The 27,029-nt window shown below is 48.7% G+C and overlaps 1 protein-coding gene across 6 annotated transcripts in view; it reads left to right on the top strand.

Moving 5' to 3' along the window:
- Window positions 1-27,029, top strand: part of RREB1 (ras responsive element binding protein 1) — a 184,116-nt gene that overhangs the window by 135,083 nt on the left and 22,004 nt on the right. For all 6 annotated transcript variants that reach the window (XM_040460336.1, XM_040460337.1, XM_040460338.1 and 3 more), the window contains 2 exons: window positions 10,818-10,962; window positions 11,507-11,640. In XM_040460336.1, coding sequence (XP_040316270.1) covers window positions 10,818-10,962; window positions 11,507-11,640 — 279 coding nt within the window. The remainder of the gene's footprint in view (window positions 1-10,817; window positions 10,963-11,506; window positions 11,641-27,029) is intronic.

The following is a 27,029-nucleotide window of genomic DNA, read 5'->3' as shown; positions in this document are numbered from 1 at the left end:
GCAGTTGTGAGAGCTAGGAATTAGGTCACGGAAGGTAAGGTATGTGCTTGCTGGGGGTAGGATGAGGAGTGGGGGGCCGTCCTCTGCTCCGGACCTCAACACGCCCCCTTCTCCCTGCCCACCCTGCCCTCCGCTGATGCCCTGACAATGGGGAACAGATCCTGAGTGTGTGTCCCCACTTACTTGTATAATATCAAAGTAGCAGAGGGGAGGAGGAAAGCAAGCCTGATTGCAAGCGGTAAGAGCACAAACTTAAACCTGTGCCTCGTGCTTTATACCTTGCATTTTTCCGTCTTTGTTTAAATATTCAACCTGTCCAACCTGTTTGGGCTGAACAAGCTGGTGCTAGCAAACATTGAAACGTGCCCACTCACTGTCAACGTTTTCTGATTTGTTAAGGAAGGTGATTAGCAGCAAATTCTGTCCGTACCACCCCCCTCAACACATACCCCTACTAAAAAGGGAACAAGCAGCCCAGAAATCTTCGCACAGGTATTTATCACACTGAATCCCCACTCGCCTGCCCTTGGGCATGTGTGAGTGTGTGTGTGCGTGCACACACACACACACACACACACACCGAAGAGCCTTTCTCTTCTGCTGCTTTCAGGACTTCGGGTTGATGGAGAGCTTGTTGGTCTTACATGGGGAGAGATTTTGTATTTCCCTTACACCAGAGACTCGGTTGCATAATAGGCATTGGTATGTGACGTCAGCACTTAATTCTTCTTCGTGGTTATATAACCCAGCTCATTCGAGAGGACTGTTGTAATTTTATAGGCGGGAAAATGGAGGTTTGCGATGTTACAGGGTCAGCTAAGATTGTCAGCCAATCTCGGACCTTCCTTCCCAGGCTCTTTCTCTTCCTGGGCCCCCGTTGATCAGGCAGCATGCCACTGTCCCTTGCAGCACATCGTTTGGTTATTTGTGTCACCTCTGGCAGGCAGAGGCCCGGGTCTACCACATTCATCCCATTTGAGATTCAAGGTGACCCTGAACTTCTGCGGTCATGGACAAGGGGCTGTGTTGCCTGGCTGTTTTTTGCAGGTGACCTTTCTCTTTGGATTCATTCATGTTCATTTTTTTTTTTTTTTCCTCTCTCACATGGGACACAACCTGATCTTGGTACCCTTCTCCTTCTTAGCTGTTTCCCCCTGGCCCCTGAAGAATACATTATGGCATCCCCTAAGTGGTGGTGACTTTCCTTTCCACCATGCCCCTTCTCTGTACCCACCACCCACAGCTTCCATTTCCCTCTTCGGCATGTGGCGGGCCATCTCAAACAGCCCAGCCTAAGCATTTCCTGTTCCTCTTTTGGAAGAGGCTGAGGAGTAGCGAACAGTGAGTTGGCACTACCTCATTGTGGAGATAGTCATCTCTTCCTCCTCTGCAAAAAGAAAAAGGATGTGAATAACTGGGTTCTGCCGTCTTTAAGAAAGAAAGCTAAAGCGAACTCCCTTCGGGGCTGAAGCAAGAAAAGGGTCTGGGTGACCATGTTTCAAGTCCGTGACAGTTAGAATGGGGGATTGCTTTGTCTATGGTTTTTTAGCCCTTTTCTGCGGAAAGGCATTCTCTGCAGGGTGGGGGTGGAGGCAGTGGTGATTGCTTCCCTCAAAGGGAATGGCTCTGGGCTGATGGGGCCATGCTGGGAATGCCAACTTCAGATGGGGCTTCCTTACCTAAGGCCATAGACACAGGAGTCTGTCCTGGGATTGGGATCTTGGGCCATCTGGGGGAGGGGTGGTGGTGGAAGGAATGGAGGGTGTTTAGCCCAGAGAAGGGGAAGAGTCCACTACAACATGGCGGCTGCTTGAAATACCTACAGGACTATCAGGTGGGAAAGCGGTGACTTTCTGCTTATCATTTCCTGGATTAATACAGGGACAGCCCAGGCTGACTAATTGTAGCTCTGCGTGAATGAGAGTTCTCTTTGGGTGAGACAGAGGTCAACACATCCAAACTCTGAGGTCTTTTGTTTGTTTTTAAGGAATCCGTGATTTTGTACTGAACTATGCACTGTGTGTCTTTGTGGGTATTATACACAGGTATCCAGGGAGCCAAATAGGGTATGGAGATCATTCTACCAAATAAATTATTTTAGCAAAACAAGGGCAGGCAAAGGGAATAAAAATACAAGAGGGTTTAGGGTGTACTGATCTAAAGAACCTGGTTAGGAACAAGGTCTAGAATAAAGATTTTGCAGAGGTTGGTATTTATGTACACGGGCCAACCGCCAAGCTCCCCTACACCGTATGTGAACCTCAGGAGAGGAGGAAGGAACAGTGAAGGGCCCTCTGTTTTCTAAGTAAACCATCAATAACTGGAGACTGTTGTACCTCGACTCTGTTCTGAAGTCAGCGGCTTCCAATATCAGTAGAGAAGTAGGGGAAAAGGAATGTGGTAGCCAGAAGGTTACCTCTCTCCCACCTGAAGGATGGCTGGGAGGTGGGGGACACTCAGGGAAACCTATCCCTCAGGCATGGCAACCCAGCTCTGTCCGTCAAGGAGGAAGTGTTTGTACTGGGTTTTTGCATGACATCAGAATGGAGAAGGAAGTGCCTTCTCTACCACTACAGGGGAACCCAGAGACGGGAGAGCAGCAATTGGGGGTCAGCCAGAACGGTACCCCTGAGTCTGGACTGGGGAGCAGCTGTGGGCCGAGGAGCAGTGGAGGTAGAGTCCAAAGGCAACTGCACTGAGCAACTAGGTAGGACCTGAACCTCTAGCACCCCCTGCTTTCAATGGAGATCCCTTAACTTTTCATACAGTTCGATTTCTGCTTACGCTGGCCCCACCCACGTGCCAGGCTGCAGTCCGCAGGATGAGAGAGATTCTCCACTTTTGGGGTGCGCGTCCCCCTGCTGTAGGGGAATGGGAGCTTGTGGGAAAAACCCTGACGTGGGATGTGGTCTTTAAAGTCACCGCACTCATCTGTTTGCCCCTGAGCAGAGGCAGATGCAGCAGGAGGAAACTTCGCGTGAGGACTCAGGCACACCCTCCTCGAGTCACACTGCTGTTATCGAGGACGTGATGTAACGTGGGGTGTAGCTGGCCTGCGGGGGGCGAGGGGGGGGGTGCAGCATCCGGGCACTTCAGCGAGAGCGTCTCGGGAGCACCGAGAGCAGCCTGCAGCCAGCGTTCCCACAGCCAGCCTGAGGAGCGCCGGGAAACGCCTCTCTGAGATGCACACCTCACAGTAGGCTGACTTCTAGACTTTTCTGAGAGTGCTGTCTTCAGTCCACGAGGCTTACACCCACCATCGTCAGATCTTCCTCCACACCCAGGCACAGCTGCCAAGACCTGCCTCCTGGATCAGCATGACTGAACCTGAACAACACCCGGATTACTAGAAGGTGGCTCAGAGGTGGAACCCCACGGGGAGCCGCATGGTTGGTTCCTCGCGGACTAGCACAGGACTGGATGGACTCAGGCGACACTCACAGCTATCCACCCTTAAACTCCTGCCCCCTCCATCTGTTAGGGAGACCTGCTTTTCTTTGGCCCCAAATGTAGGTTGTGGAGCAGGGATGCTTTTGAATCTCATTCATCCCTCTTTTGGTTTTCATAAGACTGTTGGAAAAGCAAAGCGAGCACTGGTAGGAATGGGGAATCTGTAATCAGGCTGCAAAAACCTGTTGGAGCCTGTTGACGCAGTTTGGAGGGCCCCCCTCCCCCCGCAGGGCTGAGCGCTGTTTGTGTTTGGTTTGTGTTGTGTACTGAAAGAGTGACCTTCCTATTAATGCCATTTGCTCAGAGGATCTAATAATTCAGCTCCCAGATTAATGAAACTTACGTAGAAATTAAGCAGGAGAAGTTAGCAAATCCTGGAAAGGTCTAGATCTTGCCTGAACTTTGCGCTTCTTCAGGTAAATGAGGCAAATTCTCTAAGAGCAGAGTGTAAACAGTGTCTGAGACCTGCCAAGAGGACACCTTCCACGGGGTGATCCTTCACACTTGTTGAGAGTTTTCCAAAGGGTTTTACCCCCAAAATAATTTTGAGAATGTTAAGTTTCATCACGTTTTTGGTTTATGTGTTTATGCCCGATAAACTTGTGCAGAGTCTGCTGGTATTTTGCAGCGTGAGCCTGGGAGCGGCCTAAGGCTTATATCCAAAAGATGGTGACATCCCAGCCAGGCAGTTAACCAAGCCTGTGACCAGGATGAAGAGTTGAAGAGAATTTAACTGTGATCCGGTGGTTCTCACACTTGAACAGGCATGAGTACCACCTGGAGGGCTTGTGGAAACCCAGGGTGCTGGACCCTGGCCCAGAGTCTCTGAGTCTGCCTGAGAACTGGTATTTGTAACAGGCTCCCGGCCAATGCCATTGCTCCTGGTTGGAGGACCACAGCTTGAGACTGGCAGTTTTGTCCTCATTTTACAGATGTGGAAACTTGTGGAATCTCCCTGGCTACTGAATGGTAGACCCAGGATATATCTGAACTGTCTCAGTGCTCAAGGCCACCCTTAAGACTTCATTGCCGTCACTTGGTCTCTCTACTGCACCCGAATTTGCTTTATCTTCTTCCCACATTCCTGCTTGCTTCTCAGAGCAAGGCAGTGCTTCAGCAGTAAGAGTTCACCTTCATTTCCAGATCTACAGGCTTAACATACCTAAGAAAGGTTAACAGAAAGTTACTGTATTTGGAGCTGAAAACGAGGAAGTTCAGGGAGGAAGAAAAGGATATGCTTTAGGAATTGGTCTGTCTCCTCTGAGTTCCTAGATTGGCGTTTCAGCTCTGGTATAAGATGTATTTGTTTTAGCCGCGATATATTCAGTATTCTTACCAACAGCCCACCCTAGTTAAAATGGGTCTTCTTACACCTTACGTCTTAGAAAACAAAGGATTATAGGGCACCTGGGTGGCTCAGTCGGTCAAGCTTCCGACTTTGGCTCAAATCATGATCTTGCACTTTGTGAGTTCAAGCCCCATGTCAGGCTCTGTGCTTACAGCTCAAAGCCTGTAGTCTGCTTTGGATTCTGTGTCTCCCTCGCTGTCTGCCCCTCCCCCACTGGCACGCTGTCTCTCAAAAAGAAACATTTAAAAAATTTAAGAAAACTACATTTACAAGAATATTTGAGTTGAAAATCAGCCTCCATGTCAAAATTCAAAGTAGGCCCCTATCAGTACTAGAAAGTAGGGAGATTTTTTTTCTACTTAAAAAAAAAAAAAAAAATCTGCAATATTTGTTTTTGTTCATTACTATAGAAACCCTCCTAGCCCCCTCCTCACCCCCGGGTGTTATGAATGGAGAAAACTTCACTCGAATCCTTGAAGAATTCTGATAAAATTTTTTCCGTAGACCATGGTGTGGCAGGATTTCTACTATTGAAGTGACATGCCACTGAAGGAAAATTCTAGAATTTTATGTAAAAAGCTTACTGTGAATATAGGTGAAGGTTTGAATGCAGAAACAGATTAATACCAATAATGGGAGAGATTCATGTGTGTCTTCAGTATTCATCTTTCAGTGTTTTTTGTTGAAGCACTTTTACTGTAACACTGTTTACTATACGATCTCATATCAAGTTTGTTCACAGTAAACCCTAGTAAGGTAATTAATTATGACGGTATCTTGGAAGCTGAGGACATGGGTTGTTGTGATATTGCAAGTGGACAGGTTTTCTGCTTATACTTCATGCATTCATCTGTCTAGCCATTCAGCCATCTGGCAGATAATTAGATAGCCACCAGTGCTAGTGCAGAGAACGAGAGAGACAAGGTTATAATGAAACTTATTTTCTTTTTTAATGTTTATTTTTGAGAGACAGAGAGACCGACTGAGCAGGAGTGGGGGAGGGGCAGAGAGAGAGGGAGACACAGAATCTGAAGCAGGCTCCAGGCTCTATACTGTCAGGACAGAGGCTGAGGCAGGGCTCAAACCCATGACCCATGGGATCATGATCTGAGCCAGTCAGACACTTAACAGACTGAGCCACCCAGGCACCCTGAAACTTATTTTCAATGGAAGCCAAGGAGATGGTCAAACAAGTTGAAATACATGGTATTTTCAGTTTCTGGTATGTTCTGTGAGGAAGGTAAAACTGGGTAGTGGGCTCGAGGGCCTCTGCATGAATGGGGTAGGACACTTGCCGTGAAACCTGAATGACCCGCACCAGCCCTAGAGATCTGGGGTGGAGCAGCCCTGTGACCAGACTAGTTGAATGAGTTTGAGGAACCCAGAGAGAGCTAATGTGTCTGAAAGGGCCTTGGGGTCAGAATATGCCGCCAACATATGAGGTCTGAGAAATGGGCACAGGCCAGATTTAAGTCTAGGGATGGAGCTGTCAGAGGCATTCAAGCAGTGGAGTGGTATGATATGATCCATGTTTTAGACGCTCACTCTGGCTGCTGTGTAGAGAAGGCACAGGAGAAGGGCAAGAGGGAAATCAGGGAGGTCACTTTAAAATATAAGACCAGCAGATGGAAAATCCTGTAGAAGTGTTTTTGCAACACATCTATCCATGTGTTACACATGAATCCTTGTGCATAAATCTGTGCACATTTGTTCAATTCTTAATCTTCAAGACAAATTTCTAGCAGTGGAATTACTTGGAGAAAGGGCACACATATTTAAAATTCTGCTCCCTGTTGCTCAGCTGCTTTGTAGAAAGGTCGTTACCATTTTTACTCCCCTCAGCAATGCGTGAGAGATGCAGTTTGCTGAACCACACCAAGACTGCATATTTCTCATCCCTGCCACTCTGGAAAATGAAAAGACAACTGCTCAAAAGATGTAAATTAAGGGCACCTGGGTGGCTAAGTCAGTTGAACGTTTAACTCCCACTTTGGCTCAGATTATGATCTGAGGATCGTGGGATCAAACCCCACGTTGGGCTCCATGCTGAGTGTGGAGCCTGCCAGGGATGCTCTCTCTCCCTCTGCCTCTCCCCAGCTCCCTCACTGTCTCTCTCAAAAAACAAAACAAAAAAGATGTAATCCTCAAGTGTAGCACGGTGGGGACATGCCTTGATGGCAGTTTGAGTGACAAAGTCACAGGGATCTTAGTTGGAAGTGAAGGTATGACATCACCGAACCCTCACACCACATCGATTGCTGTTCCTTCCGATCCAACATGGCACAGAGGATGTCCGCACACCGGAGCGCATCCCAGGGTTAGTAGCGACCAGTATCAGTCAACAGAGTTGAGAGCAGAGCCTGAGGGAGCCCACTGAAGGAGCTGGCATTGTCCAGTGTGGGGAAGAGAAACTTTGGAGAAACACTGCAGTCGTGAATATTTGAAGAGCTGCCATCTAGAAGAGAATATAGACCGATTCGATGTTGCCCTGGGAGGATAGATGGACGTTTAAAAGAAGGATGGGATTTTTTACTCAACATGGGAAAGATGGCTGTAACAATTAGCATCGCTAAAAAACAGAGAAGTCCTGGTTGGCGGCAAGTGTTCGAGCAGAATGGAATGGTGATCTCTCCAGCCGAGTGGGAGGCTGAGAGAGAGCATCTCAACTCCCCGCCAGTTCTGAGAGCATCTCAACTCCCCACCAGTTCTGAGGCCCGTTGTTGTTTACTGATCCTCAGGGTACATGGAAATGAGAAAAACAAACCCAAGCCTTCTAAAGAAGAGACCCAGGCTTGCCCCTCCCCACCCTCAGCCTTCCTCTCTTGGCCACACTCTGTGGGGAAGAGGCCATTACTGGCTCCTGTTGGTGACACGCCCCACTTCCTGTGAGTGTTCAGGAGGAAGCGGACAGTTAATGTTGCCACTCCTGCTATCAGAGGCCAGAGCAGAAGGGAAGGGGTCAGGTTAGGGAGAGTCTTAACTGCAGATCACATCCAACTTCAGAAATGGCTGAAGCTCCCCAGCTCTGGCAGCTGAACTACTGACTGAATGGAGTTTATGAGCCCACAGCTGTTGGTCACCTTGTTGGCTGAATGGGCAGATTGGACACTCCCCATGTCTTGTCAACCAGAGATGTAACCCTGGAATAAAGGAGCACACTTGAGCTTTGAACCTGCGGCTCCAGCGGGCTCAGTCCTCAGTCGGAGAACTGGAGTGGGTCGACGTGTTCAGCAAAGGCATACTCGCCACCAAGCCCTTGAGACTGCTTTGATCTGGTCTCCTCTTCCTGCCTGTAGCAGCAGTGCAGTTCAAGGGCAGCCCCAGTTTTTCAGAATAAGACAGAGGCAGAACCGGAGGTGGGGAATGATCTGTTTCTGACCAGTGGCCCCTTCATTTTCCTGTTGACGTTTGGCTAGAGCTCAGTACCAACCGCTAGGCCTTGGACTGTGGTCACTCAGGGAGGAGGTGTCCAGGGTCAGGCTGTAGCCCTGAGGTGCCTTCCGATGGTCCAGAATGCAGATCAAAGGCTTGGCCTTAGGAGGCAGTCTAGGGGGCAAAGCTCAGACTCTGAAGCCAGCACACCTGGGTCTGTCCTGGTTGGGAGGGTCCCGGGCATGTCAGCTTCTCCACACCGCACCGGCCTCCTCTGCAAAGTAGAAATGAGAATCTGTAAACTTCCCACCAGATAGGTTCTCACCACGTGCCCACTACTGTCCCTCATCCTCTGCTCTGTGAAAACTGCTTCCGTCACATATCTCAGATCTGGATAATAAGGATCACTCTGTAAACGTGCGGATCATATGATAAAAAAGGTGGAGCTCAGCTAGTGAGCCACCTACAGTTAGTTGTCAGTCTCAGATTTCCCGTATTCTCTGTGGTTTTTTGTGGCCTCGTGTTACCGGGCACAAGTAACCTGTCAGCTGTAGACAAGGTATTCGTTTTTAAATTAATTTTGAGTGATTTATTGAAAGGGTTTGGTACTCATTTACATATCTTAGTATTTTTCATACTTCCTTAGCTCTTAGGTGCTTTAACACATTTTTTTACACTTCTAGAATTGGAATATGCAATACAGTAAATATCAAAAGAAACTTGCCAGCCCTTTCCTTTTTTCCTCTCAATGCTGATAGTAAGTGATGGTCTCTAAATCCCAGTCACCTTGGAATGAGGGAGGAGGGCTACTTAGGACAGGGCTAATGGTAGGAGCGCCTGGGTGGCTCAGTCTGGTAAGCTTCCGACTTAAGCCCAGGTCACAATCCCACAGTCTGTGAGTTCAAGCCCCACGTCAGGCTCTGGGCTGATAGCTCAGAGCCTGGAGTCTGCTTCGGATTCTGTGTCTCCCTCTCTGCCCCTCCACTGCTTGCACATGCTCACTCGCTCTCTCTCTTTCTCAAATATAAATAAACATTAAAAAAAAAAAAAAAGAAAGGACAGGGCAGTTGGTTCCCCAGAACTTTCCTGAGGCTTTATGTGACCAAGAATTAATAATAAATCATCCTTCCCTGATAATATTAGCAAGGAATTATGTGGACATGGGCATGATGCTTGTCTGTGTTTTTTTCCATTTTCTCCTGTTAGATCTGCTTACTCCACCACAGTGACACCCCCCAGCCCCCACCCAGAGAACAGAGGCTCGGCCTGAGGCCCATCTTCTCCAAGTCTAGGCCATATCCAGCCTGCTGCTGGATGGCTCTGTGGGCTGGGGGATAGACTGTCAGGGGCGAGTGTGGGGGCCCTCCACCTCCTAGAGTATGTCTATAGAACCGGAACAGGAGGCACCCAGGGTCTCACCCCCACACACCCAGAGAAAAGAGGATTCACAGGTAGTGTGGGGCAGGGTTGTGGGGGGGGTGGGCACACACTCAGCCACGTCATTGCACCGTCGGCCCACACACCTTCATTGCTGCCACTGCTGGGGGTTCACAGGCTGCTTAGCCTTGTCCTCCCCCGGCCTGTCCCCTCTGAAGAAGGCACAGCCCAGAGGGAGCTGAGCTGAGTTGTACTTCTTTCTAGAGTTGTGACCAGACCATGTATGAAAGCTTTGCCATCTTTCCCATTTCCTAAGTGCTTCCCCAGTAAGCTAATCCTGTGAAAAGAGCTATTTCTAAAAAGCTGGTCTCCATTCCTCCATCTGGCACAGTTTAACCCCAAAGATGATGATGGTGATGACGATTGTCATTAGGAAAACCAAACCCTTGATGTCACAGAGTAAGGAAATTGAGACTGACTGTCTTTTTGTAATCTCGTTCTCTCCTTATAGGCCTTGGGACCTTGTCCATAGGGTGTTTGTTTTAGAACTTGATAAAGTAAGGTCACTTAAATCAGGTCACCTATAAAGCTCCCTTTTTGGAGCAGAGGTACAGACTATGTGTAATGCTTTCTTACATGTGTGTTCCTGGCCCTGCAGATGTCAGGATTGCAACATGCAATTTACTCAACCCGTTGCCCCCGCTACTCTCACAATCCATAAATCCATGTAATATTATGAAAGACACAGAAAGTCTTTCCGGTTCACTGCAGACATTCCTGTGTTAGCACTTCTCAGATTTGACCCCCAGCGTGCCTCCAAAAGCAGAAGAGAACACATACCACTGGCATTTGTGAGGTGGCAGATGCAGAATGATGGCTTGATTTAGGAGCTGGCCAGATCTGGGAGTTCTTTATTCTGTAGCATTGTGTGTCCGAAAAGAGTACCTTTCGTCTGAACAAGCAGACCTGGCAAATCGGATGGTCTTTTATCTCATTAGCATCCGTGAAGTTCATGAACGTCTTCCAACAGACCGCAAAGCACTGTGCGCCATTTTTGGATAGCACTTGTGAGAGCTTCAAGGAGGGGTTCAGGGAGATGATATAAAGCTTTAAAAAGAGAGAAATCACTGTATAAATTACACTCCATACCTTAAAGAAAATGTAGGTACCAACCCCTAAATATATAATACAAAAAGTTAAAAAAAAAAAAATAAGCCAACTCGGTTTTTTGCTAAATCACATTGTGTGTACGTGTGTTTGTTCTTTCCAGACATATGAAGATTCATGAGAAGGACCCTAACAGTGCTACAGCTACGGCGCCCCCATCCCCACTGAAGCGCAGGCGGCTGTCCTCCAAGAGGAAGCTGAGTCATGATGCCGAGTCAGAGAAAGAAGACCCAGCACCTGCTAAAAAGGTTCTCACTGCTCCCGCACACATGTGCCTAACCACTGGACTCCTGGCAGAAATACCTCTGCCTTTATTTTCACAGTCTGGGGACTTGGCAGACATCCATCCTAAGCTTTTAACCTGTGTTTTCCCACACTGTTTTATAAGGTGTCTGCAGGAAAGAGTACCCGTGTGCACTTCTCTGTGGGTCCCCCTACCTGAGCCCCAAGAGATGAAGAGCGTGTTTCGTAGCTCTGTGCTTTTTTGTTTCTCCAGCTGGAGTGGAAGCTTCATACGTATTAGGGGCTCTTGTCCTCACTCTTTGATTCTCTGTACCTGTCAGATACTAGGTGCTCCATAAACGTTTACTGAATGGATGAGTGGGTTGAAGGTGGATGGATGGGAGCGTTCGGTAGGTGTTGTGTGAATAAAGCACTGTCAGTAGCATCCTTAATCCCTAGGAAGGAAGCCTCCTTTTCCTTTTAGATTTGGATTGAGTATTGGCTTCTCTTCTGAAGCAGACCCATGTGGGAGACCACCTTCCTGACTTCACTTTTTTCCCTTTCCCCAAGATGGTAGAAGACGGGCAGGCGGGTGACCTGGAGAAGGTGGACGAAGTGTTTCACTGCCCAATATGTTTCAAGGAGTTCGTTTGCAAGTATGGACTGGAGACCCACATGGAGACCCACTCAGATAACCCACTAAGGTAGGAGAAAGGGTGGGACACAGCTGTACTCTGGAAAGCTCTTTTTCCTTCTGTTTCTTTCTGGCCTATGACCTGTCCTTATTTCCCAGTCCTCCAAACTGGGCTAATGGGATTTAACTTGAGTTTGATGACAGCAAGGCAGCTAGTAAGAAAGGTGGATGGTGCAGGAAAGAAACCAGGCTGAGAAATGTCAGAAGGAAGAAGTGGCTGTAGCCACAGGGTGTGTTCACCGAGGTTCACTGCACTTCCATTTCGCTGCTGGGAGGGCCCTTGGAGCCTTTGCTGAGAGTCCGCTGTGCACAGGGTGCCCCGTCACAGGGGGCTTTTGAGCATCAGGCACATTGTCTGTAACACCAAAGGTGTTGCAGCCCAAGTGATTGTTAGCTTGTGCAACAGTGTGGTAAGGACGGAAGGGCATGCCAGGTGCTCATCCATGTTTCAACTGGATTGGTAGCACAGAAACCTGAGAAAGCAGTTTGGGGTAAGAGGAGTTCTGTTCTGCTTCGTGCAAGACACTCAGCCTAACGTGAAGGCTGTCACAGTAAGATAGTGAGACATGATTGTTCTGCTGTTCTGGGTTCCATTTGTGGTCTTTGCTGGCTCCAGCTTTCCTGGTTCTTCGCCTGCCCAAGCAGAGAAGGTGGATGGTGATAGGAGTTTCCAGCAGTGTTCAGGGCAGGGCCGGGGACAAGGTGGACTTGGCCTTCCTTCCTTATCTTCTCGGAGAACTTCCTCATCAGGGAGAAAGTCCTGTGTTCTCCGTGACAGGTCTGGAACATTTTCCTACAGAATTGCCACTTTTAAAATGCTACTGCCACGGTTTCCGAGCATTGAAAAGAACCAGGTGCCATAGGGGCGCTAGAAGACTTGGAAGCTGTGGCCTGCAAGGCACAGACGAAGGTTCACCCAGAGCGGAGGCGAGCGCCTCTGTGCCCGCAGCTCTGGGCTTCAGAAGGCAGCTTGGGAGTATGGAAATCTGGACACCTGTCTAACTCACCGACGTATGGGCCAGATTTCCTTCCTCAGGACAAGGCATTTGGGTGTGATTTGGGAGTACAGAAGTCTGACCAGGTTGAAGGCTTCCGTGTTGTAGGAAAAGCCCAACCCTATGGCGGCTTAAAGCCACGTCAGACGATTACACTTAATCACATCAGCTTGACATTTTTTCCATTAGGGGGAAAAAAGAATCCATGAAAAGTTTAAACTGCTGAGCAGTTGAAGTGCTACAAAATGTCTTTTCATAACTCCCCCGTCTTGGGGAATTGCAGACCGTGTAGGAGAGGGCAGGGACTGGTGGTCAGAACCCCTGGACCCCATCCTACTCACATGGGGCCTGGATCAGCTATATTTGAACCTTGAAGGAGAGCTGGACCAGGTAGTCCCTGTGCTCCCTTTCCGGCCTTAAATTCTAGGGGTTGGTCTCTTTAACAGCTGTTCTTTTGTCTACCAAGAAAAAGCACTTGGCTCTTCCTTTTGCGGGCCCTCTGGTCCTGAGAGATTTGGGAACGTTAATGGTTTCATTAGCATCCGCAGCATCCCCAGGATGTGGGCTTGTGGTAGGTGGTGAATATTGAAATAGTTTTCTCAACCGAGGACCTGAGCAAACAGAGGAGAAGTGACCAGACAGGCGAGTCGTGGGCAGAGTCAGCAGACAGCACGTGGGACCCCGCCCCCCACCCCACGTTGCTGCCGGATAGCCACGCGAGCTGGCACTACAGAGGGAACACAGTGCCTGTCTCTGAGCTCGTCTGTGTGTTTTGTTTCACTTCGTGCTTTAGTCTGGGATCACAGTTCATCTTTGGAACTACCCGTTTGTCCCCTTCCGGATAATTCTGTCCTACAGGAAAAATAATTTGAGTCTCACGAGAGGTTTTTGAGCAGCTGGAGCCTGTACAGCACCACGTATAGCAGTGATAGAGGACGCTCGAGTGTCCCCTTCTCACATGGTGGCCTGGATGAGGGAGTGGGTTCCCCTGCAGCGGGGCCCTCTGGACAAGCACTTGCCCCAGGGACAGGCTGGGCCTGCTATTCAGAGGTGGGGATGGGCCCTGCGTTGGACACTGGTTGTCCGTTCTACACAGTTTGGTGGGCAATTCACTTGCCGTTACTCCAAGGCCAACAGGGCAGATGATCTGTGAAGTTGAGCCTCAAGTCCTGCCTATTTTCCTCGCCTACTCAGGAATAATGCCCTTTGTCTGGAGAGGGGTTGACTGGAGTTGCTCGGTAGCCTGGCTGGGCCTCAGCCCCTTCTGGCAGCCTTCCACCCCACGGGAGCCCCCAGACGCTGTGCCCACAGCGCATCCATTGTGGGGGGGTGGGTGGTGAGCAAGCCATCCCCCAACTAGTGGCTGTTGTTGTGAGGGGTGGGGCTTGCGTCTGGAAACCAAAGGGACTTGATTACAGAACACAGTTAATTTCCCTTTCTCCTCTCTGCTCTCCTGTTCCACATAATAGCCTGCTATCAGAGGAGGCCATGGGGGCAGGCATGAGCCGGCAGGGCCCAGCCAGGCAGTGAACTGTGACAGTAGCCGGTGGGAGAGGCTGCTTGTTAACCCAGAGCTAAAATAGACACCAACTCCATTTGCAAACCCCAAAGGCAGCAGAACCACAGTGGGATGCTACCAGTTCAAACACAAAGTTTATAACTCAAAACAGCTGTTGGTTTCTCGCTCTTCTGCCCTCACCCCCTCCACCCCCCAAAGCTGGCCAGGTGCCTGTTATCCCTTAATAAAAAGTGTTGGAGATCCAAACCCGTGCAACTGCTGAGGCTGTTCTCCCTTCCTCTGTGTTTCAAATTAATGAAGTGTGTGTTAGCATGAAGCAAAGGGAAGACAGGGAGCTGCTGGTAGCGATTCTAGCTCTTCGTGCTGGGCATTGCTTGTGCCCAGACATGACCAACAGTAAATCCACATCCTCCTAGACAAGGAGGGCTTATTGAGAGCTGGCATTTGGAATCAGGGGTGAGGGACAGTACTATAAACGTTCTAGTGGTCACATTTTAAAAAGTAAAAAGAGGGTACCTCAGTCAGTTAAGCATCCAGCTTCAGCTCAGGCCATGATCTCACGGTTCGTGGCTTCAGGCCCCGCGTCGGGCTCTGTGCTGACAGCTCAGAGCCTGGAGCCTGCTTCGGATTCTGTGTCTCTGTCTGTCCCTCCTCCGCTCATGTCCTCTCTCTCTCTCTCTCTCTCTCTCTCTCTCTCAAAATAAATAAATAAACACTTACTTTAAAAAGGTAAAAAGAAGTAGGCAAGATTAATCATGTTTCTTTGTTCATTATACCAGTGATACCAAAATACAACATCAACACATAATCAGTATAAAAATTGTCGGGGACGTGTTTTACCTTCCTGTTTACATACAAGGCCTGTGCAGTTCAGTGAGTGAGGTGCAGTAACAGCCCATCTCAGTTTGAACCAGCCACATTTCAGGGGCACAGCAACCCACCACACAGGTGTAGGTCCAGGACAAGCCCACCTACGGCAGGGAGGGCACCGAGGCAGCAGCTTGGCTGTAAAGGCCCCTGGGCTTGTGTCTGAATGACTTGTCTCAGGCTGGTGGGGGCTGGGCCAGGAGGGTTGACAGCTGGGTGATTACCATGGCTCTGTGACTACTGCCAAGGGCAAAATATAGCAAAACTTACTGTATAATCTTAACGTGGCAGCTTCTCGATTAAAGGTCAGGTGGTGAATAATTTTTAAATTATTTTAGTTAAAACGTATCCAAATGATTGAGTGTTTCTTGTGTGCCAGGCACTCCACCAGACTTGAAGGAAAAAAATACAATGATGTTAGAGACAGAGCCCCTCCAGGGCCAGTCAGGAAACAAGTAAATGGGAAGTTCTAAAACAAAGCGAAAGGGATACATTCAGGGCCATGAAGGGCACAAGCTGCCTATTGTCGAAGCAGAGGGAGCCCGATCCAGTTAGTGTAAAGCTTCCCTTGACATTTTGCACTGGATGTTGTGACACTTCACTGTGTCCTGTAGGTGGAGGCTGGAGGCTCTCCTCTGCCTGGTCAAATTATTGATCTTGATTGTCAGTAAGAAAAGTTTTAAGGTGATGCCCTTAAATCTATGTCAAGAATTAGCATGTGGGGAATACAGTGGGCTCTGACAGGTTCACCCTTCCGGCTGCATGAGAGCTTGTCCTGCACCTGCACGATGAGGATAAGTGATGTTACAGGCACGCAGGCCAGGCTGAAAGCCACCCCCTTCATCCTAGTGGTGGAGGGAGGTGCCACAACCTTCTTTCTTCTGGATTCTCAAGTGTTCCAAGGAATGTTTGGCTCCCTTCACTGCACCACCCTCCCCATACACACCCCCATCACCTACAGGGAGCCCCTAAAGACTAATTCACATGGCACTGGGCCCACACTTAAATGTAATCCTAAAAATAAGGAAAAGGGTATAAAAAATATTCATCAGTATCTTGTACTTAAGACTCCCAGGGGTCCATGGCTTGGCCAAGTGGAGGCAGCTTTAAAATGGTGCTAGGGGCTGAGTGAGGAGGCAGGGGACATGTCCCCCTGGCCAGCCTGGAAGTCGGAGGCACCTTTGTCAGTATCCCCCTCTCCACCCTGCCGGAGTGGCCTCCCCACGACTTGGGCTATTCAGAGCCAAGGCGGCCACCGGCTTCTGCACTTAACCTGCCCATGGTGAAGTGCCTCTGACCCGCCCTGACTTCACGCCATGCTGGTTGGTTGAACCGTCCGGGCAGGGTGTCGGGACGCAGTGTGCAGTCTGGCAGATTCCTGGGTGTGGGGAGGGCAAGCCGCCACCCGCCAGCCACCGGCCAGGGCCCTGTCACAGGGCCCTCACTGTTGCTCCCAGCAACTGGGAGAGATTAGTGCAGCTGTTGGATGTCAGTTCTCTGGCTGGACGGGAGGGAGGGCGGGGAAGGGTGGGCACCAGGGCAGGAATGTCTGAACCGGGTGGGGCTCCGAGGAGAGGTTGTTTGCACTTACCCCTTCTTGCCTCTGGAGACAGAGCAGGAAAAAATGGAGCATGAAATCCCTTTTAAGAAGGAATGTCAGTCTCTCGGTTAAAACAATGTAATGGGCAAGAAATTCAGTATATCAAGGAAGCAGCCAGGGTGAGCTGAGTGTTCTCAGCAAGGTATCTCACAGGTTCTGATGACAAGGGCTGGGCCCTCTGGCTGCTCAGGGAGTATTAGTGGCAGGGAAGGCTCACAGGTGAGCCCCTGTCTGGTGTCCAGACAGTAAGATTGTGCCATGGGTTGTAGAAGGAGCTGAGGGCATCTGCAAATCACTGTTCTCTGAACAGAAGCATAGCAAAGTGGAGTTAAGCTGACTAGCTCCATCCAGCCCAGCCTGCTACCTGGAATCTCCCTGGCCCCCCGGGCGAGCCGACGCTGTTTGCCCATCTGGAAAATGCATTTGAGGACTTGTGGCGAGGATGAAGGGGGCAAGCCAGTCCTCAGACTGCAACAGACATGGAATGGGTATCCCATTCCTAGGACATTGAAGAGTCAAATTCCAGGGCTTCTCCCAGGTACTATTTATAATTGACAGAAAACATAAAAGCAGTTTGTCTTCTAGTCTTTATTGTTACAAAGAGCTGCTTTTTTCTAGTTCTGCTTTCGTAAAGATTGGGAAGCTGAATGGCTGTTTAAATTTGGTTTGAGTCCTACCTACCAAATTTTGTAATCCAACTGTGAAAGCCAGACAGAAGCTTGAAGGAACTTGACGGAAGCTTGAAGGTTCCTTAAATAGTGGAACCACACATCATTTTCCTTAGATTGTTGGGGAGGCCTGAGAATCCTGAAGAAAGGTGTTTCCTAATGTTTGAGATTTGCCGAAGCAGTTTTTCCAAAATATGTTTAGCATAGTAAATACATGTTTTCCCCCCTTAACTGCCATGATGGTAGATGTGATACTGGTGTGAAGGGGAGACGCCTGGAGGGGGCGCTGCTTATCTCTTTCGCCTGCTCTTGAGCTTTTGGTTGACTTCAGAGCTCTCTTCTTGGCCCAGAGAGTTGTGGTCACCGGATGAGTACAGCACTACTGTAGCAGGCACTGGGAGGAGCTAATTTCCAAATTGTTTAGCCACATGATTTGGGGGTTTTGTTTTAAAGCTTCTCTGTGGCCTCGCTCTCCACTTCGGTAAATCCCGTTGCTGACACATTTGCCTTCAGATTTACCTTGGCTTGACTCTTCATCTTTGAAAGGTGCGCATGCTTCCTTCTCATCTTAAGTACTTTGGAAACCCGCTCCAAAGGGCGTGGACACATTGCTAATTTCAAGGCTTGTGTCCTTAATGGTGAGACCTATTCCTTTTTTTTTTTTTTTTTAAGTTTATTTACTTTTGAGAGAGAGAGAAAGAGCACAGGTAGGTGAGGGGCAGAGAGAGAGGGAAACACAGAACCGGAAGCAGGCTCCAGGCTCTGAGCTGTCAGCACAGACCCCAACACAGGGCTCAAACTCACAAATCGCAAGATCATGACCTGAGCGGAAGTCGGACACTTAACTGACTGAGCCACCCAGGCGCCCCAGGTGAGAGCTATTCCTGATGTGTAACTGTTGGCTCTGCTGTGAGCCTTCCAAACCTCTGGCTTTGTTTAGGGCTTCCTCCGTTCCCTACCCAGAATGCCCAGACTGTAGTAGCACATTTGTCACACTGCATTTCTACCCCAGCACAGGCTTACGTATAGTTTTCTTTGAAGAAATAAGTAAGAAGGAAGGCTGTAGTGTCTTCTTACAAGGGCGTGTGTTATAAAAGAACTGATGTCAGGGTGCCTGAGTGGCTCAGCCAGTTAAGCATCCAACTTGGGCCCAAGTCATGATCTCACAGTTCATGGGTGTCTTTGCTGTCAGCATGGAGTCTGCTTCAGATTCTCTCTCTCTCTCTCTCTCTCTCAAAATAAATACTAAAAACTAAATAAATAGATAAGTAAATAAATAAAAGAACTGACACCACGGTGTTCTGCCTCATTACCACAGGCATACTGTGAGAGGGGTCAGTCCTCAATTCGGTGACTTGAAAATTCTGACTTTTGTCTTTTTAAGACTGGTGGTGGATGTGGGTATGAATAAGAGCATTCATTTTCATTAAAGTCCTTTGAGAATTAAAAGGACAGCCAGTCCCCTCAGCTAACGAAGGAGAGTATTTCCTTGACCTGCTGGAGCTGGCTTGTTCTGTCCTTGCCTTGCTGTCTGTGTGCCTGTGACAGCCAGGGGCAGGGGCTGAGCTGTGGCTGGAGTGGTTGGGTCTCTGTGTGGCTTCAAGACCAGTGCAGTTAGTTCACTGTTCCCGTGAGACTCAGGCTTCTCCGACTGTGCTCCGAATGTGCTCTGTCCAGGCCCGCCAAGGCCAGGGCCAGTGTGCTGTGTGATTTTGCTTATTTGCTTAATCTCTGAAGGAGAAGGGACAGGAAGGGCTGTGGATAAAGTACATATTGAAGGCTCTGTGTGGTTGCCGTGCAGCCCTCCAGCCCCCGGGGCCACAGTGGAAACTTAGCTCACAGCACCCCCACATGCTGCTGGGAGGCATTTCACTCCCTTAAGACCCCCACCCCAGCCCCCTCCTATCTGTGCTTCGCACCTACCCATACCCTCCGGTGACCTTGCAAGCGGTGCTAAGGAAGGTGGGGGGAGCAGATAAGCTGCAGGCCTTGTGCCTCTTGCCTCTGCTGTTACGAGGCCGTGACTGCATGCCCCAAACCATAGCTCTTGCCTTGCCGCCCGACCCTAACACAGCCGTGGGGCCCCCACCCCAGGAGTAGGAGCCGCTGTGACTGAGCAGCTCTGTGGGAGGCTGGGCTGTCATAGGTGCCGAGGTGAGAATGGTAAAATCTCCAGTATTCTGAATTCAAATTTCTTTCTTATGGAAGCATATGCTGTCATGTGGTGGAATTCACGTGTTTTCTGGGTGAAATTGGCTCTGGTGAACTGCATTGGGGTGCAGAAATACCGTTTCTGTGAGCAGAATGATTGGGGGCTCACATACAGGTGTGTATGGGTGTGCGTGTGTAAGCTGAGGGTGGGCCGAATGTCCGTATGGGCATTCATTCCTGTTTGATGTGTAACCTCACCTTGTCCTTGGGAGTTTTTTCCACTGATGAGTTTTTGTTTCCCTTTGAGTAATTTATTTCAGTATGTGATTTAAAAAAAATAAAAACATTTAAAGGAGGGTTTTAATTTTTTGTTGTTTATTTTTTTGAGAGAGAGCATGCCTGTGTGCATGCAAGTGTGGGAGGGACAGAGAGGGGCTCTGTCAGCACAGAGCCTGACTTGGGGCTTGAACTCACAAACCATGAGATCATGACCTGGGCCAAAATCGAGAGTTGGACACTTAACTGACTGAGCCACACAGGTGCCACCCAAAAAGAGAAACTTTTGTTTTTAGAAGTATCAGTGGAGTTCTGTTAGCATCTTTTTTTCTTCTTTTCCAGAGGGACAGAGAGAGGTGCACAAGTGAACAAGGGGCAGAGAGAGAGAGAAGCAGGGCTCACCCAAAGTGGGGCTTGTGTTTTACCTAAGGCTCATGCTCACCCAATGTGAGACACAAACTCAGGAACTGTGACATCATGACTTGAGCCAAAGGCAGATGCTTAACGACTGAGCCACCCGGGCACCCTGTTAGAATCTTTCAATCCTATAACTGGAGGGGCACCTGGGTAGCTGAGTCAGTTGAGTGTCCAACTTCAGCCCAGGTCATGATCCTGCGATTCATGATTCCGAGCCTCGCGTCAGGCTCTTGTGCTGACAGCTCAGAGTCTGAAGCCTGCTTCAGATTCTGTGTCTCCCTCTCACTCTGCCCCTCCCCTGCCTGCACTCTCTCTCTCTCTGTCTTCCCAAAATAAATAAACTTTAAAAAAAATTTTTTTTAATTAAATTTTTTAAAAAAGCAATCTCAGTTTGTAAGATTTCCCTCAGGCAAGTTGTCAAAATCACACGCAAGATGAAACTGCCCTACAACAGTCCTTGGTCCTAGGATGATTAAAGTACAGCCCTACTCCTTCTGAACGTTTTGCAATGGTATGGTCCATGAGTACGTGGAGTACCATCCAGGGCAGGATTGAGAGATCCCACAAGCCGGGGTGAAGGGAGAGTTGCGGGGACCACCTGACCAATGGCTGTGGTCTTAATGAAGACTGACAAGCCCAAGTGAGGTTAGCAAATACCCCAGGATCAGAGCCTACAACAAGCAGCATCGCCCGCAGATTGACAGTGACCTCCATTGTCCTTGAAGAGCTCTTTAGAAATACAGTTGCAAAGTGTTTTTTCCCCAGGGGCCTTGGGAAGGCTGGTTGAACCGGAGTGTCTCTGGCTGACAAAGACCCGCCCAAATGTTTCTGGGTGATGGTTTTCCACACTGGTTTTATTTAAGGTCTGCCAACAGGTGCCGAGCATAAGATGGGAGGCAGTGTTTTTCTGTGGGGTTTTATTTTCTTCCTTTTAACTAGCCTCACAATATGCTTCTGGTTTCAAAGCAGATTTTTTTTTTGCCACTTTCCCCCCGCTTGTTTGCAAGATGACATTTGTATCTTTTCAGAAGTGAAATAGTAGTGCTTTGATTGAATCCCATGAAAACAGAGGTGTGAAATTGTGGATGTGGGCCTTGTTTAGGTCTTACTTAGAAGGCTCTTGGTGCACGTGCATGCTGGGATGACATGTGCTTCTCTTCTGAGCTGTGGCCCTGGGAGCAGGAGTGGAGGCCCGGGGTTGGCGGTGGGGAGCAAGAGTTGGGGGAGGGGGGGAGCAGGAGTGGGGGCTGTGGGGGGGGGGAGCAGGTGGCAACCAGGAAGGACATGCATTTCTCCTGTGAGTCTCAAGATGAAACAGAAGCAGTGGAGACAATGGTGGAGTTCTTGAGAATGAAGAGAGAGAACACATCCTTTGCAATTAAAATTCATTTTCCCTGCATTCTCATGTTAGCTACAGTGCCCAGGAAATGGGCTACTCCTGATGGTTCTTGTTCCTAGCAGTGTACGATAATGGTTAAATAGCACCTTGCAGGTTCCCAAGCATTTGGTTCTCCGTCACTGATAGTAGCTCTAAAAATGCCCATTTTACAGATGAGAAAACACAGGCCCAGAGAAGGATGGGGAAGAGCTCTCAAGGCTTATGGCATCAGATGTCCTTAGACTCTCACTTAATTCTCACTATACAAAGAAGGTCATGAGGAGGCAGATTCCTATCTCAGGCCTGTTTGGGAAATTCTGCCCAGCTGGCAGCCAAAATGCAGATGAAATGAGTGGTCCAAGGTCACACGACCTCCGCTTCCCCTCCCCCACTGTCCCTGATCCCTGAGCCCATCCCATACCGCTCCCCAGGTACCTTCCACGGGGGAGGACACAGAGCATGTGGTCGGTGCTGGTTGTCAGCCATGTATTTATTGAGCACCTACTATGTGTGAAACTAACCTAGATGCCATAGATGGGAGGGGTTTGAAAGTGAACCAGAGAATGAAGGAAGGGATAGACATGTGAGAGATAAGTGAGAAAATGGTATCCTTGAAAACTCACAGCTGTGATAGAAGTGCAGTAAATTCTAATTGCCACATTACGAGACACTCTACTCCCTTGTAGAAAACTGACTTCTGTTGTCCCTCACACTGAATTTTCTTTTTTTTTTTTAATTTTTTTTTTTAACGTTTATTTGTTATTGAGAGACAGAAAGTGAGGGGGGAGGGGGGGAGAGAGAGGGAAACACAGAATCCGAAGCAGGCTCCAGGCTCTGAGCTGTCAGCACAGAGCCCGACACAGGGCTCGAACTCACAGACTGAGAGATCATGACCTGAGCCGAAGTCGGTCGCTTAACCCACTGAGCCACTCAGGTGCCCCCACACTGAATTTTCATAGCAGGCGTCACACTGGTGCAGTAGACTCAGGGAGGGTATTCAGAAAGGTCTCTGGAGTAGAAGAAAAAATGATAGACCTTTTATCTAACCCTTTAAAAATGTTTATTTTTGTATTTTGTGACTTACCTGACATGTGCAAATACCTACACATAACACGCACGCACACACATTTGTGTGTTAAACAACAAACGGATAAGAGTACATACTCAAAAACTTTCTACTTACCAGGTGTCATACAGCTTACAAAGTTTGCAGCCCAGTTCTCAGGCTCACCTGCTCACCTTTTGCAGTCGACTTGCATGATACCAAGAGTCAGTATTATTTATACCCAGCCTGTTTATGTCAGTAATACTTGCGATCATTTCCTATAATCAATAGAATTTTGTATAAGCTTGTGAAATTTTTTTATAAGCATAATCTGTGTGAGGGGCGTGTGGGTGGCTCAGTCAGTTAAGTGTCCAACTTTGGCTCAGGTCTTGATCTCATGGTTCGTGACTTCGAGCCTCACATCAAGCTCTCTGCTGTCAGCACAGAGCCAGCTTTGCATCCTCTGTCCCCACCCCCCACCCCCCGCCCCTCCTCCATGTGCACACGCTCTCTCTTTCTCTTTCAAAAATAAACACTAAAAAAAAAAATAATAATCTCTATGAAAGCTAAGTTGGGCTGTCTTGTTTGTGGTCCAGATTAGATAGATACTTTTTTTAATTGCTGTCAAATTTAGGGTAGGCGAGACATCTGTGAGCAGTTGAGAGAAATAATCATAAAAGCCTCAAAGGATCATAAATCCTAAAAGAATTCTGCTTTAGCTTGATATGCAAAAATCTAAGTTCTTGCTCTGCCTCAAAGAGTCTAAAACCGGGTATCAAAGATGTTGAATGGGGAGCATGATTCGTGCCCTAACAAACACATGGAACTTCTCTGGGTGCAGCTGGACTCAAACACAAGCCCTTGGAGAGTGAATGTGGGATCGGTTACTGCTCTTTATTGTCCCTGAAGATTGCAGCAAACACAGAATTAGCGAATGTTAAATATTGTTCCTAGAGGAAACACAGGGTACCATTTCCTACAAGCCTCTGTCTACATTTTCATCAGCTAATCAGTACAGAAACTTTTGTTTCTGTTTAAGGAAATCTGAATGAATACCACTGACTCGGGGCGCCTGGGTGGCTCAGTCCATTAAGCATCCGACTTCAGCTCAGGTCACGATCTCACGGCTTGTGAGTTCAAGCCCCGCATCGGGCTCTGCACTGATAGGATAGCTCAGAGCCTGGAGCCTGCTTCAGATTCTGCATCTCCCTCTCTCTTTCCCTCCCCTGCTCACTCACTCTCCCTCTCTCTCTTTCTCTCTCTCTGTCTCTCTCAAAAATAAACATTTAAAAAAAAAATACCACTGACTCATTAACAGTGAACTCACAGCCAATAGCACTGTAATTCACGCCTGAACAAAGTTTGCCTGACACATTCATTTTTGCCACAAGGCACATCACTGCTTCTTGCACTTGTGTAGTATAGGTGGCATGTTAACTCTGTGCTGGGAGCCATTTTAAGCCGTGAAATCACCAGCAAAAAGCACAGAAATGCTAGAAATATGGCTCTACATATACTGCAGAAGGACACTCGTACAATGGGAGCTGAAGCAAGATGGCAGGGTAGCATTGCGTTCAGCCATAGCCAGGAATGCGCGGAGGGCAACTCCAGTTTTTCTCCTCTCTGTGCATGTCCTCAGATGCGCTGCGAGTATTCATTTGGGGTTTTCAGATACATTTTAACAAGAAAGCAAATCCACAAATACGGAACCCACCAATAACGAGGGCCAACTGTCTATGTTTTAGATTAGATAAAATAGTTAATGTATGCATGACTTTTTCTTTTTTTATGAGTGCCCCACCCAGCCTTTACTGGACTTTGATCAATGAGCCCCTCCCTGCAAGGTGCAGGGAAAGCTGAGCGAGGAACCAGGGCCAACTTTCAGGTGTAACTGAATGATCAATCACACACTCATTGCTTCCTACTAGTGCTGTTTGTCTCACGGGGTTGTTGGACTGAATGAGTTTAGGTGTTTGTAGTCAGTGCTACAATTAATTTGGCAAGAGGGAGTGCAGACTTCAGGTGCAGAGTGCCTAGTGGGTGACAGCCCTTGGTGCCTACCCTAGACTTTCTCACCTCCTCTTGTTCTCACCTTCCAGGGAGGGCACAGACCAGCTTCTGTTTCCTGCAGCTTCCCAATCCACACCTGCTTACAGCCAAGACAGGACAGAGGGGAAGAGGGAGGGAGAGAGACAGTCAGCACCATCTCTGGTTCATAAGAGGCCAAGCCAGATGAGGCCATGGGCTCGACTGCCCAGCCCACCGAGTGTGGCTCACTCTGGCTGTGCATAAATCCCACACCATGGAGCCTTCCTGAGCCCTGGGCTCGGCGCCTCCACCTTTTTTTCCAGAAGCTCTGATTGTCCCGTAGGTTTGCTGGGGAAATGGGTTCCTTCCCTTCACCTGTGCTACAGTGAGACTCAGCATAAAGACCTCTCTTCTGGGGTTTATAAATTGAAATCCCCACACGCATCTACCACAGTGCTGTGGACATTTCTGAAGCTCAGAAAAAGAGGCCACAAGTCAGCCCGCTCTCATTAGCCATTTGTAATTAGATGTTTCTCTCTTTTAAGTGTATCAGGAACATTTCAAACGTATGCACAAGTAGAGAGCACAGTGTCATGACCCTCTCACGCACCCTCCCCCCATTTTCAGGAATTACCAACTCACGGCCCATCAGCCCATCGTGTTTCGCCTCTTCCCCCATCCCAGATCATTTCAAAACAAATCCCAGGCATCACATTTCACATAACAGTATTTCATTACATTACCTCTAAAGGAAAGGGATGTTTAAAAAAAAAGACGTAACCAAAATATTGTCACAACTTCAAAAAGTAACAGGGATTTCTTACTATCATATGTATCTGATCAGCGCTAAATTTCCTGAATTCAGGCATTTCTCTCGTCCCTTCAGGTCAGTACAGAATGTTCAGCTGACCGCTGGCATGGGGATGGGTTGGGGACTACGAGGAGTGTGCAATTGAACTTGGGTCTGGGGGGACTGAAGTCCCCATGATAGAAGAGAAAAACGTTTCCAGAGCAACAGGAAAGGACAGAGCTGCCATGGGGCATCGAGGTCACGGCCCCTCCACACATGCAGCGTGGAACTTGAGCGTGTTCTGGACAGAAGGAGAGCCTCGCCTGAGGAGCCACAGACACACTGCTTCCCTGCTTAACTTTCTCACAGCCTAGGACTTAGCACTCTGAGTGTTTTGGGCAGGGTTCCCTGTGGTTGGGGGGCCATCCCCCCGGAACGTGGGCTGCGTGCAAGGGATGGCCAGGGAGGGAGACGTAGCCGTACTGTGGGGGCCCTAGAGCGTCTCACGGTTGGTGACCTCAGCACCGTTCCCCCAGAAGGAGCTTTGTGTTTTGAGTGGCTCATGGGAACCCAGCATTCTAAATTTAATTGAATGATGACAGGAGTCTTGATGGTGAGACGCGGCCGAGGTAGCAGCGGAGATAGGAGAGGTGGACGCACAGCAGGACCTCGCTTGCTGGGGCCTGCCACCGCGCGATAAGGACAGCAGAGTCGCACATACTTGGCACTTCTTTCAGCGCGAGAGGACGGTGAACTCTGCTGCCTCGCGGGTCATTTCGTTATCTATTTCCAGAGAAGAATCTCAAAGCAAAAAAAAAAGTTTTCCATTAAGGTGCATGTAGTCCAGATGCAGACTCCAGCAGGTCGCCCTACCCCTCTGAGACCCAGGTTCTTTCTCTGTAAAGCACTCGTGGGACCTGCCTTAGGGGTTTCGTAAGTGGCAAAGGCATGTGTATGTGCAAATACTTGGAAAGGTGCTAGGCACACAGCACTGTCCAACAGAACTTTCTGTGGTCATGGAAACATAGCAGGAGGTCAGGTCTGCACTGCACTGCCTGATGTCACTGAGGAAATTTTAATTCACTTAAACAGCCCCACATGGCTTGCATGGCTACCGTATTGAGTGCCAGTCGAGGGGATGTTGAGAACACCCCGATGATAGGATAGTTGTTAGGGTGGTTCTGAGTGAAGACCCAGAAGGTGACGCTGGTATGAAGAGTGGAGGAAGCATTATAAAATATGTGTGTTTCACGTCTGTGTGGCCCAGGACATTGAAGGTGGAGGTCACCTCTGAAGTTGGGGGTGCTGATCTTTAGATGGACTGCATCTGTGGGGGTCTTTCAAGGAAAAGGAGACATCATAACAGGTGTGGGTGGGAGGGTGAAGGAGGCTCATATTTTGTCTTTGCTTCATACTGGCTGTGTGACCTTGGCCATGTCACTTAACGTTTTGAGCCTCCGTGTTTTTATCTGTAAAATGGAAGTCCGGATATCCACCTGCCTGCCACTGTCGTGGTGCCTGCTTACTGTGGGAGCTACAGTTATTTTTCAGATAACGATGGTAATATCAGAATTGAACACAGTCACTGGCTTGGACTACTAATTCAGTTGGAGAATTTGATTATCATTTCATCCCGATCAGAGACCAGGGATGCCATCGTGATTG

This window comes from Herpailurus yagouaroundi, unplaced genomic scaffold (genome assembly GCF_014898765.1).
Source record: "Herpailurus yagouaroundi ecotype Mexico unplaced genomic scaffold, PumYag 250, whole genome shotgun sequence".
NCBI classification, from domain to species: domain Eukaryota; kingdom Metazoa; phylum Chordata; class Mammalia; order Carnivora; family Felidae; genus Herpailurus; species Herpailurus yagouaroundi.
The sequence above is the reverse complement of the archived record's forward strand: the minus strand, read 5'-3'. Positions and strand labels throughout refer to the sequence as shown.